Raw genomic sequence first — 23,648 nt, forward strand, 5'->3', positions numbered from 1 at the left:
AAATGTTAATGTTACAATACCTTGGCCAGCCCAGAGAGTAATTCAAGTGCTGCCAGTGAGATGCTCATATCTTGTCTCCACTGGGAGTTCAATCTCTGCGTTACCAAATGAATGCTTCGAATCAGTAGTCCCGTTGCTGTATCTGTATGAAGAGCTATGATATAACCCCAGTACCATACACCACGGGGGAGGGAAAACAACTGGGCATTAGTAACTAAAAGCAAAGCCATCAAAACCAGCACAAGCTCAATCCATGCAGTAAAGAACAGCATTCAAAAGGGGAAACTGCTCTCATCCCAGTAGCAATGAGGCTGTGACAATTTGGTAGTCGTTAATCTCAGCATCAGAATCAAAAGGACTTGAGTCTGCATATTAACAATGGAGGGCCAAGTTCTCCCCATCAAAGGAGCAATTTCAGAACAAAACAGCATGGGTAGTTTATACGCGACAGGACAGTTTCAGATAAAAATAATGTTTTGTCAAAAATAATTTTGTTCTTAAAAGTTCAACACTGAAATTTAATCTATTCTGGGAATTTCCAAATTCAGATGGATTTCTGTCTCCCCACCTGAAACATCCTCGTGTGAACCATTCGAAGGTAGGAGTGAGCTGCCATCAGTGGAACTGCACATTTGGATCAGTGTGAACACAGTACATTTTACAAATGTGAAGGCGTGTATAGCCAGAACTTTAAACATTTTGCAGTGTAATTCTTATGGGATCATCCAGCAAATTGCAGGATACGAGTCTGATTAACAATTTAATGAAAGGGTGTTTCTCTTTAGACTGCAAATGAAAGGATGAGGAGGAATCCCAAATGATCTTCAAACTGACTACATGCTGAACTTTTGTTAATGTCTGAAGGATCTTGGGTTCCATAATCAGTGAGGCATCAACATAGGCCCTTTAACTCCATTCCACCATTCAATTAAATCACGGCTGATTGGACAGGGAGTTTTTACATTGGACAGTAATGCAACTCCAAAAATGAGGGTCTAAAACATGGGTTTTTAACATTTTTATAGTCGTGTTATCATTCTCTACAACTAGTTGGATGTTGCTGGGATCAGTGCTACAGCCTCAATGATTTACAGTCTACAGTAATGGTGCATGAAGGGACCAAGCTTACTCTGGGAAAATATTCTGGTGACGCAAATATTGGCACAAAGCAAGTCATGCAAAGGACAAGAGAGATCTCAGAGCTGTGAATAGACCAAGACGCTGCCCGTTCTTCTCTTCAGAGATGCTGCCTGTCCCGCTGAGTTAATTCAGCATTTTGTATTTATCTTGTGAATAGGTTATATGTGGCAAATGGTGGGGGAAATGCAAGGTTATCTTCTTTAATATAAAAGCGAACTTAGCGAGAACTATTGCTGGAGAGGGAACTGGGTGTCTTCGCAATTAAATAGAAAGTTAGCATGCAGATGTAGCAACTTATTAGGAAGACAAATAGAATAGTGGGGAAGAGCACAAAGGTAGGGAAGTCCTGCTACAGCAGTACAGTGGTATTTCTTACTGAGGGATATATACTTGCATTGCAGAGAAGGGTCATTGTGTTGATTGCTGGGACCATAGGGCTATCTTATGTAGAATGATTGTTCAGGTTGGACAAACATTCGCTTTTAGAAGAACTAGATTGAAACATGACATTTGAGAGGCTTGACAGGTATGTGTTGGGAGGAAGTTTTCCTTCGTGGACATACATAGGTTGAATGACCACATTTAAAGAGAAGTTGAGAAACTTCTTCCCTCAGCACGCTTCAAATTCTTTGAAAATTCTTTATTCAGGGCAGCGGCGGAGGCTGCGTCGTTGCATACATTCAAATTGAGATCGGCAGATTTTGGACTAGTGGGGAAATCAAGACTTAAAACAAGAAAATAGAGTCAAGGTCAAGATTAGATTAGATCCGTCATAATCTTACTGAATGACAAAGCAGACTCAAGGAGCCAAATGGCCTGTGCCTGTTATTTCTTTTGCTCTAATGAAAATGTTTATGTTTACACCTTTTCTGGGGTGCTTTCCGAAGGTGGCAATTGATATCCTTGAGAAGATTGCAAAATATTATTGTAGAAGGCATTGTAACTGCAGAGATAAGAGTCAGGAGTTAATGGGGGAAAAGAAGAGGCAAAGTAGGCTGTAGGGTGACACTTTCTGAGCCTAGTCACAAGTCTCATTCCTCTCCTGCAATGTACCAATCCAATGCCTAATTGTAAATCAGGCTCTATATGATTATTAACCTGTGGTGCTCTTTCCATTGGTTAGTTCGAGGGAAATGCCAGCTTTACACAATGCGGTAAACACAATTGGCTTATGTAAACATTGGAAACGAAGGGATTGCCTGCAATAAAACCCCACACAAAACACCAATGGCCAAACCAGAAGGCAAACGGCTTCCCTGCCCAATTACGATGGCCAATTGACAGCACAAAAAAAGTAATGTTGCCCTAAATTTCAGGTATTGTGTAGATATTTCCACAGCATCACTGCATATTGTTTATATGCAGACTCACATTGACAAGCAAAATAACTTAAGGTTCTGTTCATGAATAATACTGCATAAGATATAATGGTATCACTTTGCAATTTCTCGAGATGTTGCGGATCCTGAAAGGTGTCTCAATACAGATTTAGATTTTGAAAATAAACTTATGAGCAGCTTTTGAAGCCTTTTTATATTTGAGAACATTTATTTATTGGATTATGGATTTTTAAATTCTCCACAGCTTACTGAGAAATGCCAATCAGATCATAATAAAAATAAATGAATTAATGTCAAAAATCTAAACATCGTGGAGAAACTAGATTGAGATGTTGAACAAACAAATCTATCAAATGTTAATTGGTCCAAATAGCTGCCAGAATTCTGCTTGAATTACAGAACTACTCACAGCAGAATGGAGCGTTTTTCACCTGAACAAGGAGTAGTTGGGTCTGAACCCTGTGGGCCAACAGTTATTTATCAGCATTCAAAGTCAAACAAGGTGTGACTAGACTTCATCCCAGCAGGTTGCTGTGATTCTACAGGCTTGCAAAGATTCAGGTTCCAAAACGGAGCAAGGTAGCAAACAGTTCCACAGCAGTCGTGATTCTGGTGCCACAGGATGTAGTTGATGTTAATGCCATTCCTACATTAATGGCTTTGTGTTAAGAGTTCAAACAGAGGTGACCATCTGCTCAATACACAGTCTCAGGTGAATTCAACATAGACAACGTGCAAGTATTTTTATTGTTGGGAAGTTCATCTTTGCTGCATGGGGAAAATAAACAATGACATTTATTTTCTCTCCCTTGTAGCCAGTTGCAGAGAGCAGAATGCTGGCAGATACACTGCTACCCCCATACCCATTCTTCAACTTACACTTGTGGGTACACAGGATGTGGGGGCTGGATCAGATCTTTCCTCTCCCAGTACTGGGGCAATTAGAGCGAGTGAGCTGCGAACTAAAGAGCAGTCTGCAATAGGTCTCCACCGATAACATTTGTTTCTAAATGCAATTGCCTTGAGCTATAGTGTCCTGGCATCTGTATTGAGACACCCAAGGTCATGCAGTTTTAACTGAACAGCCTTTCAGTTGTGCAGAAAGCCAGCAATAGACTATTAAGAGAGATGAGAGCCCCAGAACCAATCTGAAATTCAATTAACTGATTATGCATTTAGCACCATACCATTTCATCAAGAAAAAGTTTTACTGAAGAACAGTTACAATAATCTTTGGTTCGTGTGCAATAAGGGGAGGTGAGGCAATATTATAAGGAGGTGGCATAATGAGCCAGTATTTCATTTGTGGTTCCAGATTGCAAAGTGATTAAACTTTCATTTTCTTTCCACAAAACTGGGGTAATGTGTGTTTTCTTTTGTCTAGATTTAACTTTAACTTTGGTGCAAAAAAGTGTTCCAAGTTCATTGCCCCAATCAACATGTATGTGGGTTAAGGTGAAATGGGAGGAAGTGCAAAGGCAAAATAAAAAGGATATGGTTCAAACTACAGGTTATAATGAAGGTCAATCACCCCAATAAGGCAGGAATGTGACTGGTGGAGAAACATTTTACATTCGAAAGTAGCAAGAACTACAAAATAATATAAAGGATACCAACTTAATAAGTGCCAATTAAATACAAATTATTTGAAGTATATGCTGTACCCTTTGCCCCGTAAAAAACAAATTTAATACATGTATGGTGATAAACACAATTTATGCAAGAATTTGAATGGAGGATGAAAAGAATTCATGACACAAAAATACCTGTACCACCTATTGGGAAGGGAGACATACAAAAAAAGAACAAGATTAACATGCAACACAGCAACACTTTTTACAAACATTGTACAGTAGGCATCTTAAAACTGGTCACAGGAAATATTTAATAGGAGGATCAGCAATCACAAGACTGCTCACATTATCAGACACACATCTTTTTAGTACACTTTACACAAAGCACATTATAAACCAAAAAAAAGTGTGACAGTAGGTGGAGGTTGGGGGGGGGGGGGAGAGATAAGGGACATTGGAGGAAACAGGAGAGTAAACTTGTTATGGATCCCAACCAAAACAAACTTTATATTTACAGTAAATGTTCTTGCTGTAAAGTTGAATTACAATGCAGCATTTGACACTATTTTTAAAAACAGTTTTAATGTAATAAGGGCTCAAAATAAGATGGAAAGGAAGGGTGGGGAGGGGGCGGGGGTGTGAAGTTTCTGCTTTCATCTGTTCCATTCACATGTCTTTTCCCCCAACATTTCTGCTGAGGAGAGTTCCACTATCCGTGGACGTGCATGGGTGTCCCAGGGATACAGGCTGGTCCTCCAGAGGGTGCTGCCGCCTCAGAGCTGCAGAGATCCGGGCTCACTCCCAACCTCGGTGTTGCCTCCACAAAGTCCGGATGTTTTCTCTTTGGCCAGATACTCCCATTATCCCTCACAGCTAGGTTAATTAGATTTTGCAAATTACCCCTTAGTGTAGGTTAATGCTAAGATTAAGTAAAAGGACAATTGACCAGAGAACTACTCCCCTGGGAGCTGATCGGCAAATATCCTCCGTCAGCGTCATCTTAAAAGCTTAAAACCAATTGTAGTTTATTTCGTGGTGCAAGCTAAATCATGTTAGTTTAAGACAACAAGGATATTTCTGTGACCCAGGCCCCAGTGGGTTTATTTAATTTTTTGGACTTGATGGAAATCGATGGCTTTTGTTTTGTTTTCAACATCCTCGTTCAAATCTTGGTCCTGTCAGACATGTATCGCGGTCACTGTTTAGATTAAGGTGGGCGGACAAGAGGGTGGAATAGGGTTAGAGACAATGAAAACAATTCAGATAACTGCACACGGAACAAGAAACGAGAGAAACGGCACAGATGTGAACATTTGGGAAAAATATAAGGAGGTAAGTGGGCAAAGGTGAGATTCTAGGTGGAGATGCTTGACACGCACAAACATTTTAATATCACTATTTAGGTTGTTGGCCGACACATTGGCAGAAAAATGAAACTCAGAGCCAAATTGGTTGGGAGATGCAGCCAAGCAGGGAAATGAGGGCTACTGATTAACTCACCATTACCAGTGCCCATCATGTCTTCTCATAAAGTCACTCAGGGACACCTTAGGTATTACCAGCATTTTGTTTTTGAGATTAGAAAATTCAACCTGCAGCAGACTGTTCAACATATTCCTTTGCTCCAATGTTACAATTAGTTTACTCTATGCTACATTTTCACATAAAACCAAACAGAGCAGTGGAGCCAGCCTGGGGGATTCCAACATTTTTTCAATATTATTTTTTTTTAAAGCAACTGGAACTAAGGCAATAAAATGGTTTAGACTTATTTAGGAACTCAAGGTCATCCTGTTCCTCAATTCAATTTGATCACAGCTTTCCGTGCCTCCCCTCTAGTTATCCGTATTGGCTCTGCAACCATTCCTCACCAAACCTACTCATCTGTTTCAGTTGATTCCACCTGTTTTGTAGTGTGAAAGTAACTTTAGATGTTTCTCCATCTTTTGCAATGATTTGCCTCCTGATATTTTCCCTGGCTTCCCCTAAGAGAGATATTTTATCTCCACCTACAGCTTCAACCCTACACCAATCTTGAATTCCCAGATTTGATCAATGATTAATATTTTAAATAGTCAACACTTGAATTAATATTCAGCAATATTGAATCTGAAGCTTAGCTATTGAAATATATTTGCACATTAAAGTCTCATCAATTAAATTCCAGAAATTGTGGCTTTCTCATTCCATCTGACTGAACATATTCCACAGATTGTTAAGGAAGAAACTGCAATGCTGGTTAAAACCAAACATAGACACAAAAAGCTGGAGTAACTCAGCGAGTCAGACAGCTTCTCTCAACAAAAGGAATAGAAGGAACAGAAGGGTCTCGACCCAAAACGTCACCTATTCTTTTTCTTCAGAGATGGAATCTGACCTGCTGAGTTACTCCAGCTTTTTGTGTCTATATTCCAGAGTTTTCTTGATCTGGAACAGTTAGAAAGTATGATGGCTTGAACTTTGATAAGCAAGGCGACTACACCAAATGTTTCCAAATGCTATCTTATTACAATTTTGGCCCATCACAATATCTTCTTCTTGCTAGCCCCCAAACTGATTAGACATCAATATTTCGGCCAAAATGCAACGGTCTCCTGCCCTGCCACGTTTCACTCCTGAGCCTGCTGACACACACCAATTTCCTATTAGTGTTTGTCATTGCACTTGCCTCTGTTAAACAGAATTTGAAAGCTATATGAAAATCTACAGCTATTTTAGAGAGGGGCCGTGAGAAAGGATAATCAGAAGAAATGCTGTTCCATTAGAAATGAATAATGATGACATTTCAAAGAAAAATAAGGAAGTAGTGGACTTATAGAGTGATTACTTTGCCTCAATGTTTATATTAGAAGCAGCTGAATCTACTGAGGAAGCTGAATCTGAGTCAAGGACAGGGACTCGCCCAATAAGCAAGATAATAGCATTTAAGGAAAACAAACTTCCCAGTCCAGAAGGTTTCTTGCTGGAGTTTAAGGAGGTGGGTAGCAACGTTACACATGGCCCAAGACTGAAATTGGGAACCTCTCCTGAAGACTACCCACAATCCATATATTTCTTTACAGGATTTGCTGTAAATTTAAAGAAAATCTCCCCAAGCTTTGAGCTGCATTTTTTTCCTGAGATAAAACAGTACTGCACTTTGTCAAAATTAACATAGCATTTAGGGAAATGACAACATTTCTGCACTCTTTAAAAGGCATGAAATCATGAAGACTATCACATTCTCAGAACTTTAAAAGCAAATGGACACTCATAATGGAGATTAATCATTGTTGAATCAACATATTTGCAATCCCGTATTAAACTAATTTGCAGCAATTTCCAACAGTAATCCCCTGGTTAACACCTCCACTCTGTGGTCAACAACATGAAACCTTACAATCAAGCACAATGCAACAAATTGCAATAATCTCACTACCTTTATGCAGAAAATTTTGTGCAATATCTCTCAGAACCCACAAACATATCCAAATCCCTGATGTGGAATAGATTCTGGCTCCAAAGAAAAAGTCATCTTAATGAGTGACCCCAAACAGAAGTGCAAGGCAAAGAACATTGGGATGCCAAACTCTACAAAATATTGCAATTGGCACTCATTACTATTTTATTCTGAAGAAGGGTTTCGACCCGAAACGTTGCCCATTTCCTTCGCTCCATTGATGCTGCCTCACCCTCGCTGAGTTTCCCCAGAATTTTTGTCTACCTACTATTTTACACGTGTCTTTTAGATTGCAATATTTCTGACTACGAAGCCATTGCAAGAGGAATTCTATGCAATATGCGTTTGCATGCATTTCAATGTCAAGCTGAGTAGTCAAGCCGAATTGTTAGGAGACGACCTAAAGTTAGTCAGTCGAGCCGTTTGCAGGACAATGCTATTAACAATTGCAAACAAATTAAGTATTTCCAAGTCTTTGCATTCAATCAGCCCAGCTGACTTTCTACATTAAAAATCCACATTGATCGCCAATAAGTGAGTTAAACGATTTTCAGAAAAGCAAATGAAATGATCGCTTCGAATTCACACCACCCTTAGCGACAACGCTAATTTACCCGTAACCTTGAGATGAGCTGCGAACTCTTCCAAAGCTCCTCTTGACACCCATCTAATCCAGCCATGTGATATCAGGCTTCATTATTAGCAAGGCTGCAGTGAAACCAGGGTGTCCAGGTCACAGCGATAACACTGGAGTACCATTGCTGTTTAGTTTGCTATTATCATTCTTGTATACCCTGTACAAAATTGACTTTATAGAAAAGACTGTTAAGTACTTAATGTTAGTTTAGTTTAGAGATACAATGCGAAAACAGGCCCTTCGGCCCACCGAGTCCACATTGATCAGCGATCCCCGTACATTAACACTAACCTATCCTACACATTAATGCTACCTTATCGTACGCACACTAGGGACAATTTTACATTTGTACCAAGTCCAATTAACCTACAAAGCTGTAGGTCTTTGGAGTGTGGGAGGAAACCTGAGATCTTGGAGAAAAGCAACACAGGTCACAAGGAGAACATACAAACTTTGTACGGACAAACACCCTTAGCCAGGATTGAACCTGGGTCTCTGGCACTGCAAGGCAGCAGCTCTATACTGCGCCACCGTGCCGCATGTGACCGTGCCACTGTGTTAAGTACTATCAAATTAGAAAATCTGTTTTAGTCTCGTTAAAACAAAACAGCTAAGGCCTTAACTTTAATTCTGTTGTTCTTTCTACAGATGCTACCTGCAGTTACCTGCAGTTTTGGTTCAGGAATAAAGTTCAGTGTTCTATAAAACTAGCAGTTTTGGGAGTTTTATCTGGTATTGGTCAATCCATTCGTCAACATGATTTCAATTCAAGGTCAGGACACACATGAAAGTCTTAAAAAGCTCAGTGGGTGTCATAATTCTGTAAGCTCTAGATTTATTAGCGTACTCCAGTGGGTTGGGGTGCTCTCATCAAATATCAAGATTTCTAGCATAAAATATTGAGTTCCTCACTCATGCAACACTCACTAATGACACTTCAAGTGCTAGTGGCTTTCTTTTTGGAGAAGGAGAGTTATTGAAGATTAGATTTACTACCAGACACTACTTGCAGCATTTGGGTTCCAATAGTCGCGTAAGATCATTATCTTCAGCGTCAGTAGCTAGCTCTTTTTTAAACCTAAAACAAATTTCTACAAGATGCACATTCAACGCCAGGTATATCTCACCATAATCCCGCAGCAGGGCCTGTGCTGGTCTTTCACTATCCGGTGTTGTGGCCTCAGAACTGCCCGTACTGGTCATACTGATGCCACTGCTGTTTCGACTGTGACTCTTGAGTGACACGTGAGTGTTATCACCAACATTCTGTGAAAAGACAGGGCAGAATGAAGGAATGCCTGCAGCTTTGGCCAGAGAGCTGCACAACTGAATTGTGGAGTACTGAAAACCAGACTGTCCAAAGGAGATGTATTGTGGTCAATTGTTCAACACGTGTAGAACGGTTCTCAGTCATTCAATTAAAACATGCACCACAATGGTTGCTTACCAGCTCTGTCTGAGAACCAATTGCTTCCAGAAGAGCAGAATCTTGAACGATATTTAACATGGCGCCTAAAAGGAAAACATTTCATTGTTGACTAACCAAAATATTGGCAACCGCGAGTCAATTGTGAAAAAGTCAGAATCCCTGCCAACCTAGAATCATCTGTGTGTTGTTGTGGTCTGTTTCAGTCTGTAGGGCACCAATTAACACATTGACCAGTCTCAGCTTCAATGACAGGAAGGTGACTGGTTTGTCATGTGCTGAGGATTCCTCACTGCTGAACTTTCCTTCCAAAAGCACCTAGAAAGTAAAAAAACAATATAGGTGGATGTGGCTTAGAAATGTGCACAATGTTTGTGTGAACAATTTTTTCCCCCCTATACTTTCAATTTCCACCATTTTCCACTATTTGCTACCAATTTCCACAGAAGCATAGACCATCACCTTCCAAATACCCTTTGATTCAGGAGTAATGCCCAAAGGGTGGAAAATTGCCAATATTATAATGCGTAGGAAGGAACTGCAGATGCTGGTTTACATTGTAGATACAAAATACTGGAGTAACTCAGCGGGACAGGCAGAATCTCTGGAGAAAAGGAACAGATGACATTTCAGGTCGAGACCCTTCTTCAGACTTCAGTCTGAAAAAGGGTCTCCACCAGGCGCGTCACCTATCCATGTTCTACAGAGATGCTGCCTGACCGGCTGAGTTACTCCAGCACTTTACGTCTATCGCCAATATTATAATCTTGTTTAAAAAGGATTAAGTATAAACCCAATAACTATGGACCATTAGTTTCATCTTCATGGTGGAGGGTGTTCTAAACAGTAGCAGAGACCGAGCTAGCAGTCAGAGACAAATGTGGATTTATTACGAAAGCTAGCTTGGGGTTATTAAAGGCAACAGTGAGCATTGATGAAGGAAATGAGGATAATGTATATACTAACAGTGAATGTGCAGCTGAGAGGGGTAGCAGCAGGGGAGATGCAAAGTGTAGCTGTAGAATCCAGGAGTGTCTGCTCCAAGTTGTGTATGAAGAGAAGGTGGGTCCTAAAGGAGCAGTCATCTGGGAGTGATTGTTTTACGAGTGGTTGTTTTTTGAGGTGAGGTGCACTTTTGAGGGTAAGTGTTGAGGCTTTGGCTCAAGACTAAGTATTGTGATTGGGAGTAACAATGTGGATGTATGACTACCAGAAGGGCTTAGGCAGTGAGTGCAGGAATCCCCTGTGGCCATTCCCCTCAAAAAGAGATATACTCTTTTGGATAATGTTTGGTGGGATAGCGTTCAAGCGAGAATAGAGGCAGTTGTCAGGTCTGTGGCACAAGACAGAACAGGAAAGGTGAAGTCTGACACGACTTCAGTGATAGGACACTCGTTAGTTAAGAGTACACAGGAGATTCTGTGGCTGCAAACGGCTCTCCAGGAGGGAGAGTTGCTTCCATAATGTGTTGGAGCAGCTGCACAATATTCTCAAGGTGGAGGGTGAGCAGCCAGAAGCTGTTGTCCACATTATCACAAATGACAAAGGTAGAAAAAGGGATGACATCCTGCAGAGTGACTATAGGGAGTTTGGCATAAGTTTAAAAAGCAAGCCCTCAAGTGTAGTAGTTTCCAGATTACTCCCAGTGCCACATGCTAGTGAGATTAGGAATAGGAAGATAGGTCAAAAAGAAGTTGGTGAAGGGGGCAGGGATTCAAATTTTTGGATCATTGGATTCCTTTCTAGGACAGAGGTAATCTATCCGAGGGATGGGTTGCACGTAAAATGGAGAGGGACAATATCCTGGTGGGCTGGTGTGCTAGTGCTACTCAGGATGGTTTTAACTTGATTAGCAGGAGGACAGTATCCAATGCAGTTATGAGGAAGGTGAGAGGCTGGAGGTCTGTGCAGTATGTTCCAAATGCCTGCCTTGCCAACAATATCCATCTCAGAGGAATAAAACTTGCAAATGAATTAGAAAAGCATCAAATCTGCTGCCTTCTTAGTATGAACAAATTGGAACAAAAACTGGAATTCAGCTTGATGTGATCTTTCCTCCTCCAGCGTTCTGTAATCACCTACATGAACGTACACAATCTAAATACCAGACAAAAAACAAATACTGTCCAATCAAACATTCACTGTCAAATAATAACTATGTTCCTGTAGACATTTTCTTCATTGCTATAATATTGAGTAGATGTCAGAACATTTAAACTGTACCTCTGCTTTAACTGTCCCAAAGTGATGGGGGAGCGGCATCATCGACAGCAGAATGTGGATTGAAGCTCTCCGGAGTTCAGTGGGATTCACATATGCTTTAAATTTTGACAGTTCTCTGCAAAAGAGATAGTGAAAAAAAGTGTTACTTTTACAATTCATTGCTCAGATTTCTTATTTTACAAAGCTCAGTCTCATTGCAGGAAAATCCAGAAACCAGAAATCCAGTAAGCTGCCCAAGCGAAATATGAGATCCTGTTCCTCCAATTTGCATTTAGCCTCACTCACTGACAATGGAGGAGACCAAGGACAGAAAGGTCTGTGTAGGTATGGGACGGAGAATTAAAGTGTCCAGTAACCGGGAGATCAGGTAGGTTCAGGCGGGTTGAGAGAAGGTGTTCCGCAAAACGATCGCCCTGTCTACGTTTGGTCTCACTGATGTATAAGAGTCCACATCTTGCACAACGGATACAGTAGATGAGGTTGGAGGACGTGCAAATGAACCTCTGCGTAACCTGAAAGGACTGTCCGGGTCCCGTGACATAGTCAAGGAAGGAGGCATATGGACAGGCTTCTGCAGTTGCAGGGGAAGGTACCTGGGGAGGGGATAGTTTGGGTGTGAAGGGATGAGTTAAGCAGGGAGTTGCGGAGGGAACAGTCTCTGAGGAAGGCGGAAAGGGGTGGAGGTGGGAAAATGTGGCTAGTGGTGGGATCCGGATGGAGGTGGCAGAAATATCAGAAGATTATGTGTTGTATGCGACGGCTGATGGGGTGGAAGATAAGGACTAGGGGTACACTGTCTCTGTTGCGAAGAGGGGGAACAAGGGCGGAACTCCGGGGTATCAAGGAGACATCTATGACGGAAGAGGAGAACCCACGTTCCCGAAAGATTGAGCACATCTCGGATGTCCAAGTATGGAACACCTCACCTTGGGCGCAGATCCGGCGTAGACGGAGAAATTGTGAGTGGGGGATAGAGACTTTGCAGGAAGTAGGGCGAGAAGAAGTGCAGTCGAATTACAGTGCCCTCCATATAGTTTGGGACAAAGACCCATCATTTATTTATTTGTCTCTTGACTCCACAATTTGAGATTTGTAATAGAAAAAAAAAATCACATGTAGTTAAAGTGCACATTGTCAGCTTTTACTAAAGGGTATTTTTTTTATATATTTTGGTTTCACCATGTAAAAATTACAGCTGTGTTTATACATAGTCCCCCCATTTCAGGGCACCATATTGTTTGGGACACATGGCTTCACAGGTGTTTGTAATTGCTCGGATGTGTTTAATTGCCTCCTTAATGCAGGTATAAGAGAGCTCTCAGCACCTAGTCTTTCCTCCAGTCTTTTCATCACCTTTGGAAACTTTTATTGCTGTTTATCAATATGAGGACCAAAGATGTGCCAATGAAAGTCAAAGAAGCCATTATGAGACTGGGAAACAAGAATAAAACTGTTAGAAACATCAGGCAAACATTAGGCTTACCAAAATCAACTGTTTGGAACATCGTTAAGAAGAAAGAAAGCACGTGAGCTTACTAATCGCAAAGAAACTGGCAGGCCAAGGAAGACCTCCACAGCTGATATAACCATATAACAATTACAGCACGGAAACAGGCCATCTCGATCCTTCTAGCCCGTGTCGAACACGTATTCTCCCCTAGTCCCATATACCTGCGCTCAGACCATAACCCTCCATTCCTTTCCCGTCCATATAACTATCCAATTTATTTTTAAATGATAAAAACGAACCTGCCTCCACCACCTTCATTGGAAGCTCATTCCACACAGCCACCACTCTCTGAGTAAAGAAGTTCCCCCTCATGTTACCCCTAAACTTCTGTCCCTTAATTCTCAAGTCATGTCCCCTTGTTTAAATCTTCCCTACTCTCAGTGGGAAAAGCTTATCCACGTCAACTCAGTCTATCCCTCTCATCATTTTAAAGACCTCTATCAAGTCCCCCCTTAACCTTCTGCGCTCCAAAGAATAAAGCCCTAACTTGTTCAACCTTTCTCTGTAACTTAGTTGCTGAAACCCAGGCAACATTCTAGTAAATCTCCTCTGTACTCTCTCTATTTTGTTGACATCCTTCCTATAATTAGGTGACCAAAATTGTACACCATACTCCAGAATTGGCCTCACCAATGCCTTGTACAATTTTAACATTACATCCCAACTTCTATACTCAATGCTCTGATTTATAAAGGTCAGCACACCAAAAGCTTTCTTTACCACCCTATCTACATGAGATTCCACTTTCAGGGAACTGTGCAGTTATTCCCAGATCCCTCTGTTCACCTGCATTCTTCAATTCCCTACCATTTACCATGTACGTCCTATTTTGATTTGTCCTGCCAAGATGTAGCACCTCACACTTATCAGCATTAAACTCCATCTGCCATCTTTCAGCCCACTCTTCCAACTGACATAAATCTCTCTGTAGACTTTGAAAAACTACTTCATTATCCACAACACCACCTATCTTAGTATCATCTGCATACTTACTAATCCAATTTACCATACCATCATCCAGATCATTGATGTACATGACAAACAACAGTGGACTTAACACAGATCCCTGTGGCACCCCACTAGTCACTGGCCTCCAACCTGACAAACAACCATCCACCATTACTCTCTGGCATCTCCCATTCAGCCACTGTTGAATCCATCTTGCTACTCCACCATTAATACCCAACAATTGAACCTTCTTAACCAACCTTCCATGAGGAACCTTGTCAAAGGCCTTACTGAAGTCCATATATACAACATCCACTGATGACAGAAGAATTCTCTCTGTAATAAAGAAAAATCCCCAAACACCTGTCCGACAGATCAGAAACACTCTTCAGGAGTCAGGTGTGGTTTTGTCAATGACCACCACCCGCAGAAGACTTCATGAACAGAAATACAGAGGCTACACTGCAAGATGCAAACCACTGGTTAGTCGCAAAAATAGGATGGCCAGGTTACAGTTTGCCAAGAAGTACTTAAAAGAGCAACCACAGTTCTGGAAAAAGGTCTTGTGGACAGATGAGACGAAGATTAACTTATATCAGAGTGATGGCAAGAGCAAAGTATGGAGGAGAGAAGGAACTGCCCAAGATCCAAAGCATACCACCTCATCTGTGAAACACGGTGGTGGGGGTGTTATGGCCTGGACATGTATGGCTGCTGAAGGTACTGGCTCACTTATCTTCATTGATGATACAACTGTTGATGGTAGTAGCATAATGAATTCTGAAGTGTATAGACACATCCTATCTGCTCAAGTTCAAACAAATGCCTCAAAACTCATTGGTCGGCGGTTCATTCTACAGCAAGACAATGATCCCAAACATACTGCTAAAGCAACAAAGGAGTTTTTCAAAGCTAAAAAATGGTCAATTCTTGAGTGGCCAAGTCAATTGTGTACTCTGAACCCAATTGATCATGCCTTTTATATGCTGGAAGAGAAAATTGAAGGGGACTAGATGCCAAAACAAGCATAAGCTAAAAATGGCTGCAATACAGGCCTGGCTGAGCATCACCAGAGAAGACACCCAGCAACTGGTGATGTCCATCGCCAGACTTCAAGCAGTCATTGCATACAAAGGATATGCAACAAAATACTAAACATGACCACTTTCATTCACATGACATTGCTGTGTCCCAAACATTATGGTGCCCTGAAATGGGGGGACTATGTATAAACACAGCTGTAATTTCTACATGGTGAACCCAAAATGTATAAAAATGGCCTTTATTAAAATCTGACAAACCACATGTAATTTTTTTCTATTACAAATCTCAAATTGTGGAGTACAGAGGCAAATAAATAAATAATGGGTCTTTGTCCCAAACATTATGGAGGGCACTGTAGTTGTGGGAATCAGTGGGTTTGTAATAGACGTCAGTCAATAGTCTATTTCCTGTGATGGAGACTGAGATCAAGAAAGGGGAGGGAGGTGCAGGATGAAAACACCTGTAATAAGCTGTCCCAACTCAAGTACTTCATATCCTTATTAATGATAGCATGGATGACAAACACCTTCTTTGCCAACTGTGTCACCACTTTAACATGAGATATTATCAGAAGTAGTTTCAAAATAAAGCAAACAGATCTCCTGCTGTGTCCTTGTTGATTTACTCAGATTTAATTTTCTGTTCATGTCATTTGACAATCTCAATTGAGAGTTGGGTAAAGTAGCTTCTTTGGCTCAGGATTCTTGCTTCCTGTTATGAGACTGTCTTTTGAGTGAGGTACATGTGTGTATATAAAAATTGATTAAGACTTGTTGTGATTTCCCTCCTGGTCAAATGCGTGCACATATATAACTTTTGGTTGGTCAAGGTCCCGCGAGATGTCTAGCGCCTTGGGAATCAATTACAAAAAAATAAAACTGTCAAATAGTGGTGCTTTAAGAACAATAAATCAACTCACCGGTCAGGCAAAATTGTTTCCAGTGCAGAAATGAAATAAGGAACCAGAACATCTATGCCCTTCAGATCAGAGCAAAATAAAGCCGGTGAGTTCAGGATGATACTGGCCACAACTGGGCGGCAGATGAAGTCATTTATCTGAAGACCCTGGATCAGCACCATGTAGAACCTGGAGTGAGAACATCAGCAGCCGTTCACTTTCATGGCATTTAACAATAAAACTGAGATACCGCAGTTATCAAATTCATCCCACTTAATTATAATTTAATTTAATTTTAATTTTAACTGTAAATTTAATTTTTTTTGTTGCTATTTTACCATAGTTCTCTTAAAATACTCATTTATCACTACGGATTTTTTTTTTTTAACCCAGAAGAGTGCATCTGTCCTTCCTTCCCAGAAAATCAAGCTTGCAAATCTAGAAACATGATAGCTTTCCTACTCTCTCGACCTGCGTCACAAATCTACACAGAATTGGAATTAGCCAGGTTTTGCCTGCCCCTAATCTGCACTCAGTGTCAAGCCCAGAATTGAAAGACTGTGAAGAACTTGTTTTATGACTGTGTTTTGCACGAGGTGATGTACATTTGTGCATTTTCACCAATAACCAGGGATTAAATTAATACGACCATGTTCATTTGTAAAAAATTGACAGACGACCTCACTACACAACTGGTTACAAATATGAGAAAAATACGAGGAACTCAGCAGGTGGAACAGCATCTATGGAGGCAAAGGTATAAATAACATTTCTCATCGAGAGCCTGCAACAAATTTTTCCCCTACTTTAAAAGCTTACACTCAGAGTTCATGTACTCTTGTGCAACCTATTCAAGTTTACTTGTGCGAAAATCCAAGTTAGCCACAAATTGCATGATATAAAGCTCCAAGAATATGCAAACGTGATCTTACCCATGTCGTGATCTTACCCATGTCAAATGCTATAATGGTGGCAAGAAACTTGGGAAAAAGTTGTGGATCAACAGCCTTTGTTATCCTGATTGTTACTGTTGGAGTCATGATGGAGCAAGGGTTAGGTAGGTGGAGGCACCAGTTTTGATCCTCAAGCTTGAATGCAAACTTGTCCCTTTTTGTTCTCTGAACCATGGCAACTAAATAGAACGGCAGCTATATCGGGATGTGATCATCAGTGCATTACAGATGCTCCTTGACTCTGCACAAGGGTTATTTCCAAAGGACCCTCATGTTAGTCACATAAGGTGGAAAGTTGCCGTTCTACATGAAATGTGAGAAATAATCTGTTCAAGTTTCAAGTGAGTTTATTGCCATGTGTCCCAGATAGGACAATGAAATTCTTGCTTTGCTTCAGCACACAGAACATAGTAGGCATTTACTACAAAACAGATCAGTGTGTCCATATACCATTATATAAATATAAACACATGAATAAATAGATTGATAAAGTGCAAATAACAGATAATGGGTTATTAATGATCAGAGTTTTGACCGAGCCAGGTTTAATAGCCTGATGGCTGTGGGGAAGTAGCTATTCCTGAACCTGGTTGTTGCAGTCTTCAGGCTCCTGTACCTTCTACCTGAAGGTAGCAGGGAGATGAGTGTGTGGCCAGGATGGTGTGGGTCTTTGATGATACTGGCAGCCTTTTTGAGCCACGATTCAACCGGTCAGCATGCTCTCTACTGTGCACCTGTAGAAGTTAGAGAGTCCTCCTTGTGAAACCGACTCTCCGTAATCTTCTCAGGAAGTAGAGGCGCTGATGTGCTTTCTTGATAATTGCGTTAGTGTTCTCGGACCAGGAAAGATCTTGGCAAGCAGTTTGCATGACTGGTTTTTATGTATGCCTCCCAAAATTAACTTTTCATGTCATTATGCAGCTTTCTTTCTATTACATTGAGATCAAGAAGATCTGGTGCACTTTAGTGATCCTTTAACCCACTCAGCAGTGATTGCTGGGTGGATTAAAGGATCATTAACCTTGGGGCTAAATCACTCCCAAACTACTACCAACATGTCTCCTGCAGCACCAGAGGATTAGAAACATAGAAAATAGGTGCTGGAGTAGGCCATTCAGCCCTTCGAGCCTGCACCGCCATTCAATATGATCATGGCTAATCATCCAACTCAGTATCCTGTACCTGCCTTCTCTCCATACCCCATGATCCCTTTAGCCACATCTAACTCCCTCTTAAATATAGCCAATAAACTGGCCTCAAGTACCTTCTGTGGCAGAGAATTCCAGAGATTCACCACTCTCTGTGTGAAAAATGTTTTCCTCATCTCGGTCCTAAAAGATTTCCCCCTTATCCTTAAACTGTGACCCCTTGTTCTGGACTTCCCCAACATCGGGAACAATCTTCCTGCATCTAGCCCGTCCAACCCCTTAAGAATTTTGTAAGTTTCTATAAGATCCCCCCTCAATCTTCTAAATTCTAGCGAGTACAAGCCGAGTCTATGCAGTCTTTCTTCATATGGAAGTCCTGACATCCCAGGAATCAGTCTGGTGAACCTTCTCTGTACTCCCTCTATGGCAAGAATGTCTTTCCTCAGATTAGGAGACCAAAACTGTACACAATACTCCAGGTGTGGTCTCACCAATACCCTGTACAACTGCAGTAGAATCTCCCTGCTCCTATACTCAAATCCTTTTGCTATGATTAAACACCCTTGACCACTGCTATACGACCGCTCTATCCCTTGCCCTCACTTCAGGAAATCCGACCATTCAGTGGAGCTGCTTCTTCCTGCATACAGGCACCAACTGATGAGCGCACCCCCAGAGGTGAGGACTGCACAGAGCTGGTCTGGGGAGGCAGAGGAACAACTACAGAACTGCTTGGAGTCAGTAGACTGGGCAATGTTCAAGGACTCGGCAACGGACCTAAATGAATATGCCAGTCGTTAGAGACTTCATAAGGAAATGTGTGGAGGACAGCGTTCCAACAAAAACCTTCCGTGTGTTTCCTAATCAGAAGCCTTGATTGAACCAAGAGATCCGCATTCTTCTGAAGACCAAATCCTGGGCATTCAGGTCTGGAGACGCAGATGTCTATAAGAAGTCCAGAATACGACCTTGACAAGTGTAGATTAACCATATTAATCTCTGCCACTATAACCTTCATCACATATACTATGCATGATACACATTCCGCCGTGCTATGCCATCCAGTCCGGGATTTGAGTAAGGAATGCATTTACTGATAACAACCCTGCTCGTCCCTAGCTCGGCAGTCTGTAAGATGAAACCAATGCAGTAGTATGTATTATTCTCTCTGCATACGTTTTAATAAAAGCCTTGTGGTTCATCTAATACTTTGTAATGGAGTGATTACAAAACATGGTGTCGGAAGTGGGATTCGAACCCACGCCTCCAATTGATTTACTATCCTGACTACACAGCTGTGTCTCCTCCACGGTCCAACGGTTCCAATCCCACGGTCCCACAACTGCCTACTGACCCCGGGCAAGGTGCTTTGCCTGCTGATTCGCTGCCGTGGTCTCCACCCTCATCCTCAACACCAGTCAGACCTGTGGTATTCACTCCCTTTTCCTATTCAATGCCGAGTGAAGCAAGTCGCATCTGCAGGCCGAATCCAAAGTACCTTTGCACTGTCTACTCGCTTGCTGCTCGCAGTTCACAGTGCATAAAGTAAAGTGCGCTCCCCTCATATTGGTGTTCTTTCTATATACTCCACTATATGCTTGTTAGTTCTAGTTTGCTTCTTTAAGTGGAAGGATGTAGATTAACCATATTAATTTCTACCAATAACCTTCATCATATATATTAAAGGGGCTGTCCCACTGCGGCAACCTAATTGGCGAGTTTAGAAGAGTTTAGGAGAGTTTGAAAAAGTGTCATGTAGGAGACCTCCTTCGACTATGTTGAAGACTAGCTTCGGAAATAATTGGACACAGAATAGTGGAGAGTGAAGACGATCTCCTTTGACCTCCCTTCGACTATGTTGAAGACTATCTACGACTACCTTCAACTACCCTCGATTACCTACGAATAACATGCCGACCTAATACGACCTACTTCGACTAAGCCTACAGGGAACATTTTTTACCATGGCGACCTTTTTTTACTTGCGGGCATTTTTCAACAGGCCTCGAGTACGCGGGGACTACTCTCAAGCGTGAAGGAGAGTTACATAGACCTCCTAGGACCTTGTGTTGACCACACTGCGAGTATGAGTCAAGGGCGAACTCGCCAGAACTCGCCAATTAGGTCGCCGCAGTGGGACAGCCCCTTAAGCATGATACACATTCCACCATGCAATGCAATCCAGTCTGGTATTTGAGTAAGGAATGCATTTACTGATAACAACCCTTTAAAAGGGCATCAATAATACCGGTGTCCAGGAAGAGTAAGGTGATGGGCCTCAACGACTACCGACCAGTGGCCCTAACGTCTGTGGTGATGAAGTGCTTTGAGAGGTTGGTTATGGAGCATATCAACTACTACCTCAACAAGAACGTCGACCCACTACAGTTCGCATACCGTCACAATGGGTCAACGGAGGATGCGATCTCACTGGCTCCCCACTCCGTACTGGACCACTTGGACAATAAAAACACTTACGTCAGGCTGTTGTTTATAGACTACAGCTCGGCGTTTAATACCATCATCCCCTCCAAGCTGGTTACCAAGCTCGCGGAGCTGGGTCTCTGCGTATCCCTCTGCAATTGGATCCTCGACTTTCTCATCCATAGACCAGTCTGTTCGAATTGGCTGAAATACTTCATCCTCAGTAACAATCAGTATGGGAGCACCTCAAGGCTGCGGGCTCAGCCCCCTGCTCTACTCACTCTATACGCATGACTGCTTACCCAGACACAGTGCGAACTCCATCATCAAGTTCGCCGACCACACCTTACCCAGACACAGTGCGAACTCCATCATCAAGTGGAGATCCGCACTTTGAGATCCGCACTCTCCTGAAGTCCAGACACAGGGCATTCACCTCCGATGATACAGTGGCCTACATGAAGACCAGATACGACCTTGGTAAGGCCATCAGAAAGGCCAAAAGGGACTTCTGCTCCAAACTGGAGGACGAGACAGATGTTCGGCAGCTGTGGCAGGGTCTGAATGCAATCACCTCCTACAAGGCAAAACCAGGAGGCAGCTCGAATGCCGGTGTAACATCACTCCCTGACGAGCTCAATGCATTTTACGCACGCTTTGACAGGGAGAATACTGATGTGCCTTCCCGATCCCCCATTCGCTGCGATGGCATTTCAGTCTCAGTCACAGAGGCCGATGTCAGGAAATCCTTCAGAGGGGTGAACCCCCGAAAAGCACCTGGTCCTGATGGTATACCCGGCCGTGTTCTAAAAACCTGTGCGGACCAACTGGCGGGAGTTTTTACGGACATTTTCAATCTCTCACTTCTGAGGTCTGAGGTCCCCACCTGCTTTAAAAGGGCATCAATTATACCGGTGCCCAAGAAGAGTAAGGTGACATGCCTCAATGACTATCGACCAGTGGCACTAACGCCGGTGGTGATGAAGTGCTTTGAGAGGTTGATCATGGAGCAAATCAACTCCTACATCGACAAAAACCTGGACCCACTGCAGTTCGCGTACCGCCACAACAGATCAACGGTGGATGCGATCTCGCTGGCCCTCCACTCCGCACTGGACCACTTGGACAACAAAAACTCATATGTCAGGCTGTTATTCATTGATTACAGCTCGGCATTTAACACAATCATCCCCTCCAAACTGGTTACCAAACTCGCAGAACTGGGTCTCTGCGCATCCCTCTGCAACTGGATCCTCGACTTCCTCGTCCACAGACCACAGTCTGTTCGTATTGGTGGAAATGTGTCAGCCTCAATAACAATCAGCACGGGAGCACCTCAAGGCTGCGTGCTCAGCCCCCTGCTGTACTCACTCTATACCCATGACTGCGTAGCGAAACACAGTGCGAACTCCATCATCAAGTTCGCTGACGACACCACTACTGTGGGGCGTATCACTGATGGGGATGAGTCAGAGTACAGAAGAGAGATCGAGCAACTGTCCATATGGTGCCAGCGCAATAACCTGGCCCTCAACACCAGCAAAACCAAGGAACTGATTGTGGACTTTGGAAGGAGTAGGAGGGGGACCCACAGCCCCATTTATATCAACGGGTCGATGGTTGAAAGGGTCAAGAGCTTCAAATTCCTGGGCGTGCACATCTCTGAAGATCTTTCCTGGTCCGAGAACACTAATGCAATCATCAAAAAAGCACATCAGCGCCTCTACTTCCTGAGAAGATTACGGAGAGTCGGATTGTCAAGGAAGACTCTCTCTAACTTCTACAGGTGCACAGTCGAGAGCATGCTGACCGGTTGCATCGTGGCTTGGTTCGGCAATTTGAGCGCCCTGGAAAGGAAAAGACTACAAAAAGTAGTAAACACTGCCCAGTCCATCATCGGCTCTGACCTTCCTTCCATCGAGGGGATCTATCGCAGTCGCTGCCTCAAAAAGGCTGGCAGTATCATGAAAGACCCACACCATCCTGGCCACACACTCATCTCCCTGCTACCTTCAGGTAGAAGGTACAGGAGCCTGAAGACTGCAACAACCAGGTTCAGGAATAGTTACTTCCCCTCAGCCATCAGGCTATTAAACCTGGCTCGGACAAAACTCTGATTATTACCAACCACTTTCTGTTATTTGCACTATCAGTTTATTTATTCATGTGTGTATATATTTATATCATGGTATATGGACACATTTATCTGTTTTGTAGTAAATGCCTACTATTTTCTGTGTGCTTAAGCAAAGCAAGAATTTCATTGTCCTATACAGGGACACATGACAATAAACTAACTTGAACTTGAACTTGAAGTTCGCCGACCACACCATCGTTGTTGGACGAATTACAGATGGTGATGAGTCAGAATGTAGAAATGCAATCGACCAATTGACCAAATGGTGCCAGCACAACAACCTGGCTCTCACTATCAGTAAAACCAAGGAACTGATTGTGGACTTTGGAAGAGGAAGGATGAGGACCCACAATCCTGTTTATATCGATGGGATGATGGTGGAGAGAGTCAAAAACTTAAAATTCCTGGGCATGCATATTTCCGAAGATCTTTCCTGGACCCAGCACACTGATGCAATTATAAAGAAAGCACATCAGCGCCTCTACTTCCTGAGAAGATTACGGAGATTCGGTCAAAGAGGATTCTCTTGAACTTCTACAGGTGTACAGTAGAGAGCATATTGACTGGTTGCATTGTGGCCTGGTTCAGCAACTTGAACGTCCAGGAGCGGAAAAGACAGCAAAAAGTTGTGACCACTGCCCAGTCCATCACCTGCTCTGACCTACCCACCATCAAAGGGATTTATTGGAGTCGCTGCCTCATAAAGGCAGCCACTATCATCAAGGACCCACACCATCCTGGCCACACACTCATTTCACCACTGCCATCGGAATGAAGGTACAGGAGCCTGAAAACTGTAACGCCCAG

At 42.5% G+C, this 23,648-nt stretch overlaps 1 protein-coding gene across 14 annotated transcripts in view; it reads right to left on the reverse strand.

Moving 5' to 3' along the window:
- Nucleotides 1-23,648, reverse strand: part of ralgapb (Ral GTPase activating protein non-catalytic subunit beta) — a 112,975-nt gene that overhangs the window by 39,128 nt on the left and 50,199 nt on the right. For 9 of the 14 annotated variants that reach the window (XM_033042121.1, XM_033042118.1, XM_033042117.1 and 6 more), the window contains 7 exons: nt 16,201-16,368; nt 11,780-11,894; nt 9,727-9,874; nt 9,578-9,642; nt 9,258-9,396; nt 4,247-4,255; nt 21-154 (listed from right to left, as the gene is read on the reverse strand). In XM_033042121.1, coding sequence (XP_032898012.1) covers nt 21-154; nt 4,247-4,255; nt 9,258-9,396; nt 9,578-9,642; nt 9,727-9,874; nt 11,780-11,894; nt 16,201-16,368 — 778 coding nt within the window. The remainder of the gene's footprint in view (nt 1-20; nt 155-4,246; nt 4,256-9,257; nt 9,397-9,577; nt 9,643-9,726; nt 9,875-11,779; nt 11,895-16,200; nt 16,369-23,648) is intronic. The other 5 variants (XM_033042129.1, XM_033042124.1, XM_033042127.1 and 2 more) reach the window with 3 other exon arrangements.

Source organism: Amblyraja radiata, chromosome 23 (assembly GCF_010909765.2).
Source record: "Amblyraja radiata isolate CabotCenter1 chromosome 23, sAmbRad1.1.pri, whole genome shotgun sequence".
Classification (NCBI taxonomy): domain Eukaryota; kingdom Metazoa; phylum Chordata; class Chondrichthyes; order Rajiformes; family Rajidae; genus Amblyraja; species Amblyraja radiata.